This window comes from Perognathus longimembris, chromosome 10, assembly GCF_023159225.1.
Source record: "Perognathus longimembris pacificus isolate PPM17 chromosome 10, ASM2315922v1, whole genome shotgun sequence".
In the NCBI taxonomy this organism is placed as follows: Eukaryota; Metazoa; Chordata; class Mammalia; order Rodentia; family Heteromyidae; genus Perognathus; species Perognathus longimembris.
In genome coordinates, this window is record NC_063170.1 from 53,127,876 (window position 1) to 53,148,171 (window position 20,296).

At 41.7% G+C, this 20,296-nt stretch overlaps 1 protein-coding gene across 1 annotated transcript; it reads left to right on the plus strand.

The window, feature by feature from the left end:
• Positions 1-2,564: 2,564 nt before the first annotated feature.
• Positions 2,565-13,163, plus strand: Sntn (sentan, cilia apical structure protein). The gene is made up of 4 exons (XM_048355915.1): positions 2,565-2,674; positions 5,405-5,439; positions 9,676-9,815; positions 13,005-13,163. Exons 1-4 carry the CDS (start codon positions 2,565-2,567, stop codon positions 13,161-13,163), a joined length of 444 nt encoding a protein of 147 aa, XP_048211872.1.
• Positions 13,164-20,296: the final 7,133 nt, after the last annotated feature.

A 20,296-nucleotide genomic window follows, 5' to 3' on the forward strand; every position in this document is an offset into this window, starting at 1 on the left:
CAAGAAGCTCATCAATAGTAGAAGCTACAGATACACATGGGACGTTGAAAGTAGTTACAACTGTGATATAACAATCATTTCCATAAGATGGAGTTCATTTCACTTGGCATCATCTTAGGTGTTCATAAGGGTATAGCTATTGGGCTCTTGTGATGCTCTGCTATGACTTGCCTAAACCTGTACTAATTATTCCCAATAAGGGAGACCATAGAGTCCATGTTTCTTTGGGTCTGGCTCACTTCACTTAGTATAATTTTTTCCAAGTCCTTCCATTTCCTTACAAATGGGGCAATGTCATTCTTTCTGATAGAGGCATAAAATTCCATTGTGTATATTACCACATTTTCCTGATCCATTCGTCTACTGAGGGGCATCTGGGTTGGTTCCAGATTCTAGCTATGACAAATTGCGCTGCGATGAACATTGTTGTGCTGGTGGCATTACTGTGATTTTGTTTGTGGTCTTTTGGATTGATATCCAAAAGTGGGGCTGCTGGGTCATAGGAGAGTTCTATATTTAGCCTTCTGAGAAATCTCCATACTGCTTGCCAGAGTGGCTGATGATGACAATTTTTATTTGGGATGGTGATGGAGAATGAAAACAAGTAACCATCAAGCACAATAGTAGTCATCAAATGCATAAGTTTGTATCATCATATTGAGTGAGAAGCTGTATCCACATACCCTGCTTCTAATAGGGTTAAGAGGGGGGAAGGGCTCTTTTCATGACATCATGACTCTTAAGCATCAACTGGCTTCTTCAATAATGCGTGGGAAAATTTTGGATATCCCAAGCAGTTCTAAAGTTCTCAGAGCAAAACATGTGAAGTTGCTACTTCCAGATCCTTCAGTAAAGAACTTAGCACCAGAATAAATAAATAAACACATATAGCTCAAGCCAAACAAAGTAAAGCAAGATGCTTAGACTCTTATTGCTTTTACTCCTAACTAATTTCCACTGGATGGGATGCAGAGCAAAGAACCCAACTGTGACAGCAAACCTGCTAAAAATACAGATCTCCCTGGATGGCATTTGTTTTGTCCTTCTCAAATAGTTTATAAACTGTCCCCCACAAAGGGCCATTAATACTGTATTAACCTTACACAGCCTGCAGCCAGCATACAACAGTGTCACTGTTCTGACCTTTGGGCCGGTGGTCTTGTGTGCTTGCCAATGAACCCACATGAAGTCCTGGTTCAACACCGATCTGCTACCTACACACTTTCTTCCCCACACTGGCACCTGCTCAGGACGCTCTGCCCTGCCCTCACATGGCCTAAGGACTGGGTAGAATGATCAAGGGTTTTGTTGTTATCATTTGTCCAATAGTTTGACACTGTAGGTAAACATTCTAAGTGGTCCATAATATGAGGAGATTCTGGTGTGGGAAAAAATAACCTGTTATCACTTATTGAAACTCTTACATATTTTGAAGAATGCCAGCTTTATTTCAGTCCTAGGATATTATAAATAAACTTCATATTCCCAGTATTTATCTTCTGCGACTACCACTGCCATCTTCCTCATCATAAGGACCAGCACCATCATCACCACCCCTCCCACCGTCATCAGCACCACCATCATCATCGCTCGTCAGCTTACTGGTGACTGAAGTCATCCTTGGAATATCGTCTCTGAATCAGACTCATTTGGAGGAGTTGATGCATCCTCCGGGTTTTATAGAAAGATGTCTAAGCTACAAGGAATGAAATAGCCACCCACCTGGTGCTCCTGCCCAATCTCTCTAAACCACTTCTTACACTAAAGCTAGGTTGCTCTTCCCAAAATGTAATGCTGACTTTATTAACATCCTTACTTGGAACCCACAAACAATTTCCTGTACTTGTGATTCAAAAGAATATTAAGGAACTGGTGCTGTGGCTTCAGTGGTAGAACACTGAAGTGCTCAGGGACAGGGCCCAGGCCCAGAGTTCAAGTCCCATGAGTGACAGAAAAAAAGAGGAATAAAAGAATATTAAAATTTGGTTTAAGTATTCATCACTTTGATCTCCAAGTGCCTGCATATCCTACCACCATGTCCGTTCTTCATTCTCAGCTTGTGCTACACCCTCCTCTCAGTCATGCTGACCTTCTTTCTGTGATGACTACACTCCTTCCTGCCATCAGGCTTGGCATAAGCTGTCTCCTGTGGTCTTTTACCTGGTAAACTCCTACTTGTCAACAAGCATCACCTCCTTTGGGATGAATCACTGAGCTCCCTGACAAATGCCAATTTCCTGGCACCTGGAGTAGCACTCCACACAGCTATGACATTTTGTGTGACTGCTTGACTAAGATCAGTCATCCCATTAAACTCTGAGATCAGGATCTGGGTCTGATCTTGCTCACTGCTGTGTCTACAACAGTTTATCTCGCACCTGACCTATAGGGGGGTCTAGACATTTATTGAACTCATGAATGTTTAGATGCCTACATACAATAACACAGGGGGAAAGTTCTTCCAAAAGTTCCATTGTGAAGTTGCCATGGGATGCATGACAATAATAACACTGGACTAGTGACTGTTGCTTAGGAAGGACCAACACACAACAGGAGACTAGAGTATGGGAGGCTGTACGCTCAGTACCCAGGACCAGGCAATCCAATCAGAAGGGGGGCCCAGTCCTTCTGCAGCCCAAGAATCCACTTTAGCACCTATGAAAATGCCCAAAAGGTCAGTAGAACTTGTCTCTTTTTTTAAAACTGCATTTCCTTTAAATGCTTGTAGGTAAATTTCCAAAATTCATGTCAACAGCTTTGTAACTGTGATATCTAAGTTTTGGTGCCTATTAACTATTCAAATAGAGCTTTAAATTACATTGGAAAAAACAAAGAGAAAAGAAAATTGCAAGTTTGACTGTAAACTGTAAAGATAATTCATTTACCACAAATATCTTTGGTTGCCCTGAAAGAAACATTTGGAAATCAAACTCAGAAATGAGTTTAACTGTATAGCATAGGACTTCCAAATTATCCACACCAGAGAGAAATGATTTCATATTATTTTAATGGGTAAAATTTATAGCTTCATCCATGAAAAAATGTTCTTTATCATGTAATTACATTTAGTAGATCAACATTAATGCCCAAACCATGCATCAAACAACTAACAAGTGTCAGATCCTCTGTTAGGCAGGAACAGGCCATATGGGGATATACTGCACATCACTGGCTTCTCCAGGGCCTCGCACACTAAGGAAGGAGGCAGAAAATCAATCAGAAGAAAATAACACAGACCACATTGCAAATGCACATTGTGAAAAGGAAAACGACAGTCTCTCCTTTATTCTAAAGCAGACCATAACAGTGCAGAGGTTCCAGAAAATCAAGAGGGGCTCACCTACAATCTGAAGGGGACCTAACACTTCTCAGAGCCCTATTTTCTAATTCGTCAACTGAGAAAAATGAAGGCGCTAAAGGCAATTATGCCTCTCCTTGCAAGGCCACACCAGGTCTGAAGTCTCATAGTTCCTTTTAGGACAAGATGCGTGACCAAGCTTTATTGTGCCTATTGGCTTTCTGGACAACTGTCTAGTCAGTGGGGGTTGAACAATCCTGAAACTTTGGAAAGCAGATGCAACTGGACATTATCATGTTATGTGAGATCAGCCATGCTGATCATATAAAAACATAGACAGGGTTATATACATACATATATAAACATATTGTCTAAATCACCATGTTTGCAGAGGAAGATTGCAAGGGTATAACACCTCTGAACAACTACCATAGTTGAACAAAATAAATACCAGGAAGTTGAAATATGTGTTGTCAAGAGGAACAAGAACAAGGGAGGAGGAACAAATGAATAGAGAAAGGAAGGATGTGCAATTATAGTCATAAAGTTCAATGGTGCTTTTATGGAGAAAATGTACTGGGCTGGGAGAGATGGGGGAGAATGATGGAAGGGATGATAATAATCAAAATGCATTGTACTCATAAATTAAAACCCCTATATATAACTACTTAAAAGATAATAAATTAATGATAAAATTTGAAAGAAGGAAAAGTATCATAGTTTTCTCATGTATGGAGTTGAGAGCAAAATAACAATAACACATGATTGTAAAAGGGAACTCTATGGTGGGGGAAAATGAGAGGGAAAAAGGAAACGAAGAGGTGATGAAAGCTAAACATGATGAAAGTATATTGTACGGTACATATAAAAATAGCATAATCAGCCAGGCCATGGTGGCTCGTGCCTGTAATCCTAGCTATTCAAGAGGCTGAGATCTGAGAATCATGGTTTGAAGCCAGCCTGGACAGGAAAGTCCTCAACCAGACTCTTATCTCCAATTAACCATCAGAAAACCGGAAGTGGAATTGTGGCTCCACATGGTAGCCTTGAGCCAAAAAACAAACAAACAAAACCTCAGGGACAGAACCCAAGCCCCGAGTTCAAGCCCCATGATCAATAACAACAATGAAAAATACTAAAGCAACTGAGGCCTCATTATCTTCTACAAGTACCTCCCGAAGTCTTCCTGATCATTTCTATTCTAGCTGGAAGAGCCTGGAGAAGCTTGCATGGAAAGTGATCCTTTCTCTTCTACTCTGTTCCCAGTTGAGGGAACTAAGCCACAGGCCACATAACTAACTACAAAGAAGGCAGGGCATGTGAGCTAGGGACCAGGCATGGTGAGACACTTCTTTACAATGTGTCAAAAGAACAAAGTGCCAGGCTCGGGTTGCCTCCCCTGGCACGGGGGTGTCAGGCTCTACTCTAATCTAATCGCTCCCTTTCTCACCCTCTCCCCTGGTCACCCGACCCGCAGGCAAGGCCAGAGTGGAGTGGGGGGCTCAGAAAAGACCTCAGGTGCACACGGCCATACGAGATCCCTTGTCTTCCCTCCTTACCCACGAAGGAAGCCAGGTGCAGACGGGTCTCGGAGATGCTTCAAGAGCAAATCTGATTTAATAAGGGAGTGGCTAACGGTTGATATAGTAGGGGTGACGAGAAAAGGGGTGATTGACCAAGAGCTGGCCATAGGCTGGTGAGCTTGTCATAAGACCCCCTCATGAGCTAATGTCACCTGCATAGCACCACCCCATGGGCAAAGCCCGCGAAGATGGGAAGCATATGGGCTGGCAAGAAAGTTGGGGGGCTGGTCGCAAAACCAGTTCTTCTGGTTCCGGACCCAGAGAATTGTGACCTGCTTCCGCATTCCCCCACTGGGGGAAGGGCGGTGTCTCGGGAGCGCTCTCCTCTGCCCTTCCCCCCAAGGTCAAAGCTGAACCCCAACAACAAAGGATCTTGCCAAACAAATGACTGCTCCAGTAGGGTGTTCACTGATTGTCTTCTAAACAAACTATCATTTTAAATCCTCGTATTGCTTTGCTTTCGATGCTAGTATCATCTCCCTAATTCCCCAGAATCATTAGACTTCTTTCCTTTTGTTGGCAGCATTTCAATATCCAAGCAACTGGCTTCAATAAAAGGTAAGGTGTGGGATGTGGAGGATGCATATGTCTCTCTTCTACCATGATAGCATACCAAGAGTTAAAAATTCTAGGACATAAAGGAAAGCCACTTGTTGGAAGGAACCTGTGGATAAATCATCAAACATTCATGGAGCTCTTTTGAAAGATTTGGGAACTCGGGTCCAGAGATAGGAATTAGCTTGCCCGAATTTAGACGTCTCATTAAAGGCAGAGCTAAAATAAGAGGATGGATCCCCTGACTCCTAATTCTGTATCCCGTTGCTTCTCCATGAACAGCAAGCAACCTCTGGATATCTGGAGCAGGAAGGTAAGCACCTGACTCATAAATATTCAGTAGAACTCAGGATGTGATCCACCCCCAGCTGCTCCTGTTGATTGGGTGAAAAGACAATGTGGTCAAGTCCCAAAGTGAAGCAATTTGCCCTTGAAATTCAATTGCATGGATAAAATATCTTTAGCACTCACAGCACTGACAGGAAAATGACAACAGATGACACTCACATACTTCGATCATTCTTACTCCAAACTCCATGGCCTAATGTGTAGAGTAACAAGCACAACTAAGCCTTACCATTACAGATGGCTTTCCTCCTAACTAGCTGTCTCAATAGCTACAGGAGAAATGCTGATACTAGTTTTGGGGTTTTTTTGTTTTGTTTTTTGGGTCAGTTATGGGGCCATTCGAGGTCTGGGTGCTATTCCTGGGCTCTTTTTGCTCAAGAGGCTAATGCTCTATCACTTTGAGGCACAGATCACTTCTGATTTTCTGGTAGAAATAAGCATCTCACAGACTTCCCTGTCTGGGCTGGCTTCAAACTGTGATCCTCAGATCTCAGCCTCCTGAGTAGTTAGGATTACAGGTGTGAGCCCCAACACCCAGCTAATACTTTTATCTAAATAAATCTCCATCCTGGTTTTTTAAAATTACTTTTATACCCACAACACAGCAGGTCTATAACTTCTGTTTATTTACACAATTTCAGATGTTTTTGAGAATTGTTGCAGTACATTAGCAACATAATTTCTCTGTCTGGAAGCTGGAGGAGGATTTTTAATGAAAACCATCACCTATCACCCCTGACCCCTTCCCACACAGCATTCTCAGTACCAGGTGTCAGTGTATGGTTTATGGAGAGGTTATGTTTAAGAGACAGCAGAATTGTCATCTTGGGGTTTGGGGAAAAGCCCTGCAGAAATCACTGCCTGACAAAAACAAACATCTATAGATAGTGTGCATTGGAGTGAAGAATGACCCAGGCTGTCTATGGCTTTGGGTAAGCTCCTACCTCTCTCTGTGCCTCAATTTCCTGACCTGTAGACTGAACCTACCTCAAAGGACAGATGGAGAGTTAAATGAGTTGAATTAGGTACATCTCTCCTAGGGAGGAATGGCTGACACATAGAACAATTATCCACGAGCACATTAAGTTCCACAAAGTCAGAGATTGTTCTTTTACTTCAATTCACTCTTCTACCCCCCAAGCTAGAACAGGACCAATGCTGATTGCAGAATGTGCTGGAAATGGGCTAGGTAACAGTAGTAGGGGACAGCAGAAGTGGCTGGAGGAGCCATCCTACCCCACCCATTCTGTCTTTGGAGACAGCCAATGAAAGGTGCCCAAAGAGAAATAGCAATGTTCACTTCCGTGTGCTAGTTCACAAGTCTACAAGGCAGACCGTGGAAAAGTTAGGCGGCAACCTGCTTGGTTTATGAAAGGAAGAGCCAAACATAAAAACAGGAAACAAAAAAAGTCTTACAAAATTATCATTAGTGTTGGTAGGACAAACAGAGCTCTTTGTTTTCTTTTACTTGAAACATTTTTTTTTAGCTCTGTTTTTACCCTGACCATATGCTAGTTTATATTCAGGGAAAGATGCATGCTAGTTTGTTATGGACTTTTTCTACAGGAGAAGTGTAGAAGTTGGCTAATCCAGATGGAGGGCCATGGAGGTCTGGGAAATGTCTGGATTCCAAAACCACAATGAGATGATTTTACAAAGACAAATCTAATGTAGCTGAGCTTCCTGTGGGCTTTGAAGTCTGACAGACCCTTCAAATCATTCTTTTCACACTTTTTAACAATGCAACCTTATGACTCTCAATCTCTCTGTGCATAGGTTTCTAATACATAAAGTTGAGACTCAAATAACACCCACCTCTGCCTGCGTGGATTTCAGGAAGCATTAAATGAGATTATATTTGAAAGGCACTTGATATACACACAGCAACAAAGGAAGGTGTCTATACTCACTTGCAAACTCTCCGAGCTTGAAAATTGACTCCCTCCTCTATAGAGTAAACCTAGCAGCTAGCTAGACCGCTGTCCTCCAACAACATAAGCCTCAGACCTACGTAGTCATTCTTGATTATTGACTAATTAATCAATTGGCTCAAATTACAAAGGCAAAAGAGGTTTAGTCCATATAAGACCCCCATTATGAGTCTGGCACCAGTGGTTTGTGCCTGTAATCCTAGCTACTCATGAGACTGAGATCTGAGGATTGCAGTTCAAAGACAGCCTGCCTGGTAGGAAATTCAGTGATCCTCTTATCTCCAACTAACAAACCAGAAAGCAAAGAAACAAATTAAAAGCCAGAAACAGAGCTGTGGCTCAAGTGGTAGGGTGCTAGCCTTTATTAGATAAGCTCAAGAACAGCACCCTGGCCTGAGTTCAAGTACCAGGACCAAATCCAATAAATACACACACACACACACACACACACACACACACACACACACACACACACACACCTTATGTAGACAAAAATACAGCTTTCAAAATAGGAGAAAATATTTGCAAATCTCATAATTTGTCAAGAAGTTCTCTGTTAAATAGGTACAGAGTTATCAAAGCTCATGGTTTAAACTTTTTCAGTCAGAAAGTGGACAAAGCTATGAATAAAACTGAGCAGACATTTCCTCAACAAAGCTATCTATATGATAGTTAAGCATGTGTAAAGATTTCTTGTAGCATTAGCTATTAAGAATAGAAACTAAAACCATACTGAGATATCCCTACGTACTTACCAAAATGACTACAATAAAAAAAAAAGCATCGCTATTAAGGTAGGAAAATGTGGGGGGAAATCTAAATTACTCATTCATCACCAATAAATAAAACAAATTATACACAAACATTATGTGTAAGACAAATGATATAAAAACAGTACTTATAAAACAAGTGCATATGCACCTAGGTATACATTCCCTTTTTCACTGATTTCATTCTTGGATTATATGACACATTGAGGAGAGATAATATCAGTGATTTCATTCACCATGGTATTAAAAGGTTTCTGAGCCAGGTATGGTGGCACATGCCTGTAATCCCAGCTATTTGGGAGGTAGAATCAGGAAAACCCCATGTTCAAAGCAAGCTTTGGCAAAAGATAGTGGTTCCTTATCTGAAAATTAAACAAAAAGCAAAAAGGACTAGGTATGTGCCTCAAGTAATAGAGAGCTTGGCAAGTGCAAAGGCATGATTCTATCCCCAGCACTTCAATAAGAAAGCACACAAATAAACAACAGCAACAACAACAAAACATTTTGTCTTGGCTACCCTTCTACATGATCGTTCTCACATAAAATGTTGTTAGAGCTGACTCATAATATCATTCTCACAAGGTAAGACTTTATTACCTGGGGTATCTTGACTATCAAAGCTTGAGCCTAAAACACAGACAATATTCCATAAATTATTTCATGAACAACTGAATGAAATTACAGCTCAGAAATAAAAAAAAAAACTTAGTGGGTGACATGTTTACCTGAGATCACTTCAATTCTTAAAGCTAGTAAAGGACCTTTTCTTCTGCATGAGTTAAACATGCAGGATCAGGGGCTGGGAATATAGCCTAGTGGCAAGAGTGCTTGCCTCGTATACATGAAGCCCTAGGTTCGATTCCCCAGCACCACATATGTAGAAAATGGCCAAAAGTGGCACTGTGGCTCAAGAGGTAGATTGCTAGCCTTGAGCAAAAAGAAGCCAGGGACAATGCTCAGGCCCTGAGTCCAAGGCCCAGGACTGGCAAAAAAAAAAAAAAAAAAAAAAAAAGCAACAATAAAACATGCAGGATCAAGCTGCCTGTTTCCCACTCCCAGAGGAGGGTGACAGCCCGAGGCCAGATCTTTCCTGATCTGCTCCCCACAGCTCCCCCAGAGACACAGCCCTCTAGGTGGGAAAGGGTTATTTTTACCTTAAGATACTTCACTGTGCTTTTCTTCCCTAATAGCTTTGAAGAAGGGCTCAGATCTGGAGAAGTCTATAGCCACTGCTGCTCTGATTTACCGAAACTTTTCTGATCCTGATGGAAAACTTGGAAAAGCTACTGCCAAAAACCTGCTGCAAACCCAGTTCAGGAATTTCACAGCCGTAAGAGCATTAATCTGTATGATTATGAAGGACCTCCCCAAGAAGCAAACTAATGTCCTACTGCATCCTAGACCATGAGCAGAATACTGGACTTCATGCAATGAACAAGCTAACCATTGAGTAAAGGAATGTGCTAGAAAAGACATCAACGATATCCAAAACCATAAATGAGTAGAGCATGTAGTGCAAGGGTAAAGCAGAGACTTCCTTGGGCAAGCAATCTAGAATCCCAGGAAATTAAGGTAGAATTAAGATCGATCAGACAAGGAGGAGAGACAAAGATGGCATCCCAACAGAGGGAGCAGCATATTTAAAGGCCAGTTGCAGGTCGATGACCTGGGAGATGAGTCCCAGTAAGGAGGCAGAGGAGTAAGAAGTGATGGAAGATGGGGCTGCCTGAGGCTGGGGAAGTCATCTTATACAGCTATATATAGTTTGGGAAGAGGTCAAAGCCAGAAATGCTAAGTCCAAATAAAAGACATGACACCAAGTGTTGTGAAGAGAACAGAATGAGAGCATGTAAGGCATGGGACAGGAAAGAAAGGAGACACTATGGAGAAGCAATCCAAACAAAAGATTGATAAGGGCTTGGATTAGAGCAGGGAAGATGGAGGGAAACAAATATGACGTAAAGTGGGAAAACAAGGAACTGAATGTGAAAATTGATTGGCTGTGAGAGAGAGCTGAAGGATGGAGATTGCAAATCTTGACATGCCAGTTTCTCACTGAGAGGAAAATGGCTTCAATCTCATTATTATAACAGGAATAGATTAGAGAATAAGCAGATTGGAGGTGGGAGGGGTAGTGAGAAGATGACTTCAAAAAAGCATACCAGGTGAATGAAGCCAGGCCCTGAAAGACATGTTTTCTCTTATCTGTGGCTATGACACCTATAATATAAATTCTCACATGAACACACACAGGGTCATATGCATATTTACATGATATATACATACACATATATGCATTCCCCTGGTATGTTAAGTCAGATAAGATGTCATTCACTGTCAGGAGATGGGTCAACAGTAGGATTTTCTATGAATCTATGATTATTAGAAAAGTGTGTCTGTGTGTGTGTGTCTGTCTATCCTTTTATAGTATGACATATACAGAAATGACTGGAAAGAAAAGTTAATAAGGTTTAGTCAGCTTCGGGTAATAGGGTAGAGGATTATATTTACATTTTTCTTTTTAAAATACATTCTAAATGTTATATATGCATATGTTAAGGAAAACCTTGGGGGCAAAAACATATCTGTTAGAATTACCCCAGGAAGGAAAACTACTGGGAAGTCTTTAAAGAGAGGAGGTGTGAACAAATCTTATAGCGCTTGCCTGCATCCATGGCAAAATAAATGAGGAGGAAAAGAAGACCCTTACCTAGTGGATCAAAAAATCTTCAGAGGGCTTTTTACAAGCACAAAATGAAGGCTGAGTAGAAATACCATCTTCGTGTAACTTATTACCTCTCTGAGAACATCAGAGAGAAGAAAATTAAAACCAGGCATTAGGAAAGATGCCACATCCTCCACATCATCAGTGTAGCCTAAACCCAAGAAAGACAGTCAATTTCTACAGCTCACACACGTAGGCTTAAGTGTAATCCTACCCTCTGCTCAAGGTCAGAGGCACCAGGAAACAGAGCCGTATTTCAGAGGACTTGAGTGAGCAGTTCATCCCAGAGCATTCTCAGGATCAATAGTGAGTTAATTTTTCTTGACAAACATGTACAGTAATCATGGCAGAATGCTGCTTTGGCTCCACAGTCCAGCCTTATAACATTTCACAGGTGCAGGAGGCTGGTGCATACTAGAACTCGATGGCCAAAGGCAGGATGGGTCCACTTCATTCCTAACTGGACATCTTCCCACTCTAGTATAGACATCGCTGGTAAAGTTTGCTGCATCTTTTGGCTGAGGCATGGAGCCTAAAAGATCACCTCCTTTCATATAAGGCTAAGTGCAATTACACAATATTGAAGCATCATTGCCAGAATTAACACTTAAATTCATTACTAAAGCAATACAAGCACAAGGTGATTGGACTAGACGTTGGTCAGCTCTAATCTTATAATATACAGAACACAGAGAGGAGGTAGGACTGCATGTATCTGTGACATTTCAGACAATAATACTGAAGCACAAGTACAGTCCTATCTTTGTCCTGCAACCTGAACCTGTCTGAGGAGTATTTGTCTGTTTTGGAGGAAGGTGGAGGGGAGCTTCCTTGGTCCTCACTAACGGAATGCTCTCCAGAGGCTAGCCAACCTAGAGAAACAGGTCTCAGCCTGTGAAAGGATGTACTTACTATCATTCCAAAAGTGCCTTGATCATTGCATGATGAATTTGTACAACTAGCACATGGGTGAGCCTTCAGAGTTGAACTAAATGCCAACACAGCTCAGCATTAGAGTGAATCAAGTGGCCTTTGTGTTTTTAATGCCATGGTTCCTAGCTGTGGTTCGAAACTGAAAAGTGTCTCCATGTATGTGCTAGTCAGATGTTTCTTTCAATCTGGTTATGCTGGCTATGACCTTAGATTTGACTTAAAAGTTAAATGTTGAACAAACTTCCAAAGTAGCTGGCTTTCTTTTAGCGTAGTTTATTCTCAATTTCTGGATCATCTTAGCATTCAGATGAATACAACAAAGGATTATTACCTCTCATCACAAAGAAACTCTAGTTTGAAAGTCTGAAACTGTGAGAACATTCAAAGGAAGGAAGACTATTTTATCAGTTTGTAAAACATGGATTTTAGGAAATGGAGCTGTGGCTCAAGTGGTAGAACGCTAGCCTTGAGCTGAAAAGCTCAGGGACAGCACCTAACCCCAGAGTTCAAACCCCACAACTAACAACACACACGCACACACACAACACACACACACACACACACACACACACACACACACACACACACACACACAAATGGATTTTGGGTTCATGGAGACAAGATGGCAGATCTTAGCTCCACAACAAAACTTGCTTAGCTTGGGAGCACGTTAGACTGGGGATAATAAAAAAGCATGTTCAATAAGGTCACATGAGGATTCAATGACACAAGCCATGAGAAGATTTCACACACAGTGCCTGATTCTTATGATTGGTCATAGCCTGCTTATCGCTTTGTATTATCTCTAAACCTAAAGTTTACAGAACCATTTGGGATTTCACTTATCTTTTATTCTCACAGAAACAAGAAACCAATCCAAACTATCAAGACATCATCTCTGAACTTGATGGTCACACCGAAAATAAGCTTGATTTTGAGGACTTCATGATCTTGCTTCTAAGTATCACTATCATGTCCGATCTACTAGAGGAAATATGGAGTGTGAAAATTAGGAAATAAACAACTTTACATATGTGCTTAGAACAAATAATAGTAAAAGGCCTTTACTAAGTGATTAAGGACTTTTTTTATCTTATTTGTAATTAATTAGATTATGCATCTGGATGGATGGTCCTGATTGCTAATATTCAGACCCAGGACACCTCTGAAAGTTTATAGATATATGTATTCAATATGTTTGGCTACAATATGCTAGGTTGAGTGCTACTGGATATCATCTTGCTTTTGCTGAGTCAACAATAATATAGAGCATTTAGGGTTTTTTTTGTAAATGTGATGTACAAAGGGCTTACATTTACATGAGTCAGGTAATGAGTACATTTAGCTTTGAACAGTATCATTCCCCCTTGTTCTCTACCAGTCTTTCCCCCCAAGTTTGTTCCCCCCAAAGCTGTATAGTTCATTTCCAACATAGTGTCTAGTGGAGACATTCTTTTTTTTTTTTTTTTTTTTTTTTTTTTTTTGGCCAGTCCTGGGCCTTGGACTCAGGGCCTAAGCACTGTCCCTGGCTTCTTCCCGCTCAAGGCTAGCACTCTGCCACTTGAGCCACAGCGCCGCTTCTGGCCGTTTTCTTTATATGTGGTGCTGGGGAATCGAACCTAGGGCCTCGTGTATCCGAGGCAGGCACTCTTGCCACTAGGCTATATCCCCAGCCCCTAGTGGAGACATTCTTTCATATACAGATTGAGTCATGCATCTCCTCATTCATTCATCCAATGTTCAGTGATATCTGCCCAGCGTTCTCCTTGGTAACACTGTTAAGGATACAATAATTTCTGGTCAGGCTATCCTTGTTCTTATACATGCTTACAGAATTCCAATATAAGCGATGGACATTTAAATCAATTACAAATATAGTATAATCACAGTAGTTTGTTATCCAATCTGGGTTCAAAAGTCAACCTACCTCTGATGACATTTAGTAAAAGACAAACCCAGATCATCAGTGATTATCAGAGATACAGGTGAGAAACAAGATTGCCCATTAAATGGGCACAAAGGATTATGTACTGCGACTTGAACTCAGAGCTTCATACTCTTGCTTAACTTTTTTGTTCAAGGATGGTACTTTACCATTTGATCCATACCTCCGTTTCTGGCTTTTTGCTGGTTGGAGATAATAGTCTCTCAGATTTGCCTACCCGGGCTGGCTTCCTCCAGTCCCAGTCTCTTGGGAAGCTAGAATTACAGGTGCAATTCACAGGTACCCCATCACTTTTAAAGATGGAAATGTTCTCTAGTTGTTGGTGGTGATACTTAAAAGCATTTGTCAAAGTCTTAGAACTACACACTAAAAAGGGTGAGTTTTATTGTATGTAAATTATCAGTGATACCTAAATAAACCTGACTTAAAAATGAACCCCAATATCCTTGTCATGTGACTCTGTTTTAACCAACATGATTTAATCCATATGCTTTTAAGATTATGATTTAGCTGGGCATCGGTGGCTCACACCTGTAATCCTAGCTACTCAGGAGGCTGAGATCTGAGGATCGCAGTTCAAGGCCAGCCCAGTAGGAAAGTCTGTGAGACTCTTAACCACTAGAAAATCAGAAGTGGTGCTGTGGCTCAAGCTCCACAACAGACAAAAAAAAAAAAAAAATTATGATCTAAAAGGTGATTACACCATCCTATGGCCACTTCTGTGTTCTTGCACTTAAATTACACACACACACACACACACACACACACACACCTGTAAGACAGACTCTCAAAAAGTTTTTATTTATGTAGAGCCTGGCCTAAGTACTGAAAGTGTCTCTGGAAGATGGTAGTGGGTACCCTAAACCCCCAGACTGGACACTGGGCACCAGATAAACCCAAAAGCCACTGCTAACCATATGCCTGCAGACACGACTTCCTATTCAACCTGTACAAAAGACTACCAACACCCCCATTTCCCAGCTTCAGGGACTGAGGTTTCGAGCAGCTAAATGATGGTGAAGAATCATCCAGACAATCAACTCCAGAGTCAGAATGCCAGGGCAAACAAAGCAGAACACTGTCAAAAGGCAAGGAGGAACACATAAGACGATGCTAAGCAAAATGAACTCCAAGTTATGAAAACAAGTGGTATATGATTGTAGTTATTTTCAACATGCCATGTGACACTGTACATTGTTTTCCCCTCATATTCCCTTCCCATGGTTTTACCCCTACTGTCGCTGTAACTGATTTTAGTACCCTTAGTACTGTATATACATGTATTAGAACTAGGGAAGGGAAAGGAAATATCAAAATTGAGAGATAAAGGATAAAAAGACAAACCATTGCAATAGCAACACTTACAAAACCATTTGGTGTAAACCGACTGTACAACTCATGATGGGGGGAGAGGGAAATGGGGAGGGAGGAGGCAGAGGGAAAATGAGGGAGGAGGTAACAAGTTGGATAAGAAATGTACTCACTAACTTACTTATGAAACTGTCATCCCTCTGTACTTCACTTTGAAAATAAAAAAGATTTAAAAAAAAAAAAAAGCAGGGAGGATCTGGCATCAGTGGCTTAGGCCTATAATTCTAGCTACTCAGGAGGCTGAGCTCTGAGTATCACAGCTTGAAGCCCACCCAGGCAGAAGAGACTCTGTGAGACTCTTGTCTCCAATTAACCCCTCAAACACCAGAAGTGGAATGGTGGCTCAAAGTGGTAGAGAGCTATCACTGAGCAAAAGGAATAGAGGAATAGAGGCTGGGCCCTGAGTTGAAGCCCCGCAACTGACAACAACAGCAAAAAAGGCAAGGAAGCACTAACCGAGAGTTTTGGCCTTATCAAAGTTTAGCACACTTTGTGTGTAACTGGAACACAATCTATAGTGAATCCATCATATCCCCCTTACTGTACATATACTGCAGGCTGGTGCTTAGAGAAAGGCAGAAGAATGTCCACATATTCACCTCCCATGGTCTTAGGACTGGTAAAATGTGTCTAAGTGTGGAAAGATTGTTCTAGTCATCAACAATCTTGTTTTGCCAAACACATGGCAGGGCTGTACTACATCCCTGCTTCTTTGCAGCTGTATCTAGCACTCAGCGGTGACATGAGAGCTGAAGTGCTCTGTGCCACTTCCTGGTGGACACCCTCAGAGCCCCAGCCAGCCCTGCCCAGCACCCAAGGGCCCATTGAGGCTGCTCCATCCTCCTGGGTTTAGAGAGAGGGCGATTTGGAACAGATCCCCAGATGAACACATTGACAGGGGTGAGGAGGGGAGGGACGACCGACAATGATGATATTGATTAAGATGTATTGTTTTGCTAAGTGATAACTCCTTACAACTACTTAAAAAGGCTCATAACAACCAAAGCTGTGTAACATGAGGGTAGGGAGAAAAGGGAGAAATGGGGGAGAACAAAAAAAGGGATAATATTGACCAAGAAACACTGTATTCATAACCTGACTTACTGAAATTAACTGTTTTGTACAACTACATGATAATTAATAATAATAACAGAAAACATGTAAACATATTTTTAAAAAGAAATAGATCTTCTGGTTTCAGTGGGGAAATGACTTGGATTCACTTTAAAGTAATTTCCTGTGCTCTTCTTTGCCATTCCAATACTGGAGCGCTCCCACACATAGACTAAGAAAATCCTCATAAAGACACAACACCTTTTTTTTTTTTTTTGCTTGTCCTGGGGCTTGAACTCAGGGCCTGAGCACTGTCCTGGGCTTCTTTTGCTCAAGGCTAGCACTCTACCAGTTAAGCGACACTTCTGACTTTTTCTGTGTATGTGGTGCTGAGGAATCAAAGCCAGGGCTTCATGCATGCTAGGCAAGCACTCTACCACTAAACCACATTCCCAGCCCGACACAACTCCTTTATTAATCTTGGTTGTGATGAAGCTCTCTGGCTCTCTCCAGTCCTAGTCTCAGACCTCAATTAAAGAGCTTATCTTATTTACAGAAAACTCCCGACATGGCCCCTGACACCACTTCCACAGGAGCATTCTAACTCAATTATCTAGCAAGACTAGAAATTTTTAAAAAAAAATCAATGAAAATTCTTTCTGTCTTTCTTTGGAAGTTTTCCTGCTTCAAGCTGCTTGCCTAGAATCAAGTGGTAGAAAAAGGGAGAGCATTGTTTCCTTCTTTTACTTGAACATGAGAATGATATTGTGTGATACTGTTCTGGAGGCTTGAGGACAAATTGCTCATTTAACACCCCTAATAGCCTTGTCAAGTAGATATTATGACCATCTTCCAGGTGGGGAAGCTGAGATGCAGAGTATATGATCTCCCCAAAGGTTTGCTTGTTCTCTGTCCTTCCTGAGGGCATTTTAAATTTTGTTTTAATATTAGATTTTGTTGTGAGCAATAATATTATAACTTGTCAAAAATAGCCATGCACATTTCAGGCACTGTGCAAGAGATAGCAGGACCAGCTGGGGCCCAGAGAACCATTTGGCATTCCTCAAATAGAATTCTGTAGGCTGTTCTCCCCCAAAGCCCTTTGTGTCTGGGTAGCTGAATATGGCAATCTTGATGACCAATGAGAAGGTCAAATTCACACCTTTCAGAGAAGGAAAAGCAAGAGTCTGGCCAATGGTGTGACAAAGAATCTTGGCGTCATTCCAATGTTCCAAGCTCCCAGGATGAATTTTCAGATATCCATCCCAGATGGAAAGTCACGCTCCTCTGAGAAGGGATATCTGTTATAGAATCTATTTTAGTCCAATGCAAAGATTGAAAACAGCAAAAGCATGTGTATGCACTGAAGCATCAGTGACAGATTAATCAAGTAATGTGAAACTAAGACCCTAGATTATGGAAGTTCCAGTTCCTAAGCCTATTCCCTGGACTATGAGCTCTACCGTATTATAATGGGTGCCATATTGAATATTTTACCCATCACTCCACATAGATGAGATTTGAGGCAAATACCTTGGGACTTCCTTGCTTATAAGAAACAAATCCACTCTGATTATACACATGTGCACATACACATATGCACACACACACACACAGAAAAAGAGGATGATTGACAGGATGTGATAATGCCTATAATTACAGGGATAGGCAGAAAGATCACTAGTTCAAGGCTAGTCCAGGCTAAAGTAGTGACTGTTTATCTTAAAACAAAAAAGATACAAAGAAGGCTGGGAAGGTGGCTCAGTGGTAGAGTGCTTGCCTAGCATGCATGAAGTCCTGAGTTCAATTCCTCAGTACCACATAAACAGAGAAAGCCAGAAGTGGTGCTGTGGCTCAAGTGGTAAAACGCTAGCCTTGAGCAAAAGAAGCTCAGGGACAGTGCCCAGTCCCGGAGTCCAAGCCCCAGGTCTGGCAAAAAAAAAAAAGAAACAAACAAAGAGGGCTAGGGTTGTGTGTCAAGTGAATAATACATGTATATATAGGTCCTATGCCCAATCTTTAGAAAGAGGTGGGGAGAAAGGGAGGGAGGAAGGGAGGGAGAAAGAATTAGTTACCAGAAACTGTAGTAGAGAGCAAAGCTGAGGGTTTTCTTTAGACTCTCTTCAATAAGTTCGTGTCTTGACTCTGATTCTCTCTGCACATAGTCATTAGCTCCCAACCCCTCTCCTCTCCTCTTCGCTCCTCTCCCCTCTTCTCCTCCCCTTCTTCTTTTCTCTTCCTTCCTCACCCCATCCTTCCCTCTCCCTACCCCTCTCTCCTAGGTCAATTATTCCTTCTTTTTAATTTTATTTATTTATGTGTTTGTTTGTTTGTTTTGCTGGTCCTGTGGCTTGAACTCAGGCCTGGGAGCCCAGAATGTTCCAGGGTCCGGGGGAGGTACCCCAAGTGGGACTCAAACCCACGTCCCTCCAGAGTCTACCACCCAGAGACAGTCTCAAGCAAAAAGATGGATTCATTGCGGAAGCAAAAGGCAAACTGACCAGTCAGGGACGCAGCATGAACGCGGGAGCTGAAACTGAGCTTTTGTGCTTAAGGCTAGCACTTGAGCCACAGCTCCATTTCTAGAATGTTGTGATTAATTGGCAAGAAGTGTCTTGTGGATTTTCCTGCCTAGGCTGGCTTCAAACAATGGTCCTCAGATCTCAGCCTCCTGAGTAGCTAGGATTACAGGCATGAGCCATTGGCACCCAGCCTCCTTCTTTTTTTCCTTCTTTTTTTTTCCTTTTGTTTCCTTCTTTTTTTCACAAGATCCAAGCACATCATGATTGTTGATTTCATTTTCCTCTTGAAATGCCCAAGGACCATGGGGTAGTATGTTAGAATCTTCAGCACCAATCCCCAGGAGAGAGACCTGGCTGGCTAAGCATGGTCAGAGTCTGAGGATCCTTAGAAATGATGATGCCTTAGAATGATTCCTGGAAAAGGAGCAGGGCAGGTTCTCAAGGAAGAGAGAAGTTGAGGAGAGAATGACTGACTGAAGACATTATTACAAGAATCTCTAGGACAAAATCCACAACTTAAAATGAGAAGGACAATATCACTTATTTCTCCGATGTGGACTCAGAAAAGTATTTCAATGGAACCATCTCGTTTTGTGGTTCTGAGGAAAACCTTTGGTACATTGTCACTATGTAAAAGACACGAACCTGAGTCTCCCTAGGAAGTCTTCCTGTGCATAATTACAGCCCAGATACTCTTATTCAAGAACTGTGGCATCCTTGCAATTTGCAAAGCATGACAGAAACATACCCAATCCAAGAACCTCTAATTTTCTTTATTTTAGCATCTAAAAATGGGTCCAAGTATGAGATCAGGATTTGTACTTTTAAAAGTCCTTTGCAAGCAAAGAGGACAAGGATGGAATAGAACAAGCAATGGAGTCCTACCACTAACTAACCTTTGACCTCACTGGAGCCAATCATGGCTTATGAAAGACCAGTCCCCAGAATATAACAAAGTTTGGTGAGTGGACAAGACAGTGATCCCAGGATGTCAAGATTGATTGCGTAGTCATTCCAGTCTTCTCGACAGTGCTGATCTGGGACCCATGCTTCAGCTTTCTCCCCCATGATTTCTTATCCTATGATAGGGGTAAGATTTTTTTTTTTGAACCATCTCTAATTGACCACCAAAAAGTTGGAAATAGCTCTGTGGCTCAAAGTGCGAGAGCAATAACCTTAAGCACAAAAGTTCAGAGACAGCTCCCAGGCCCTAAGTTCAAGTCCTAGGACTAGTGCATGAGCATGCACACACACACACACAC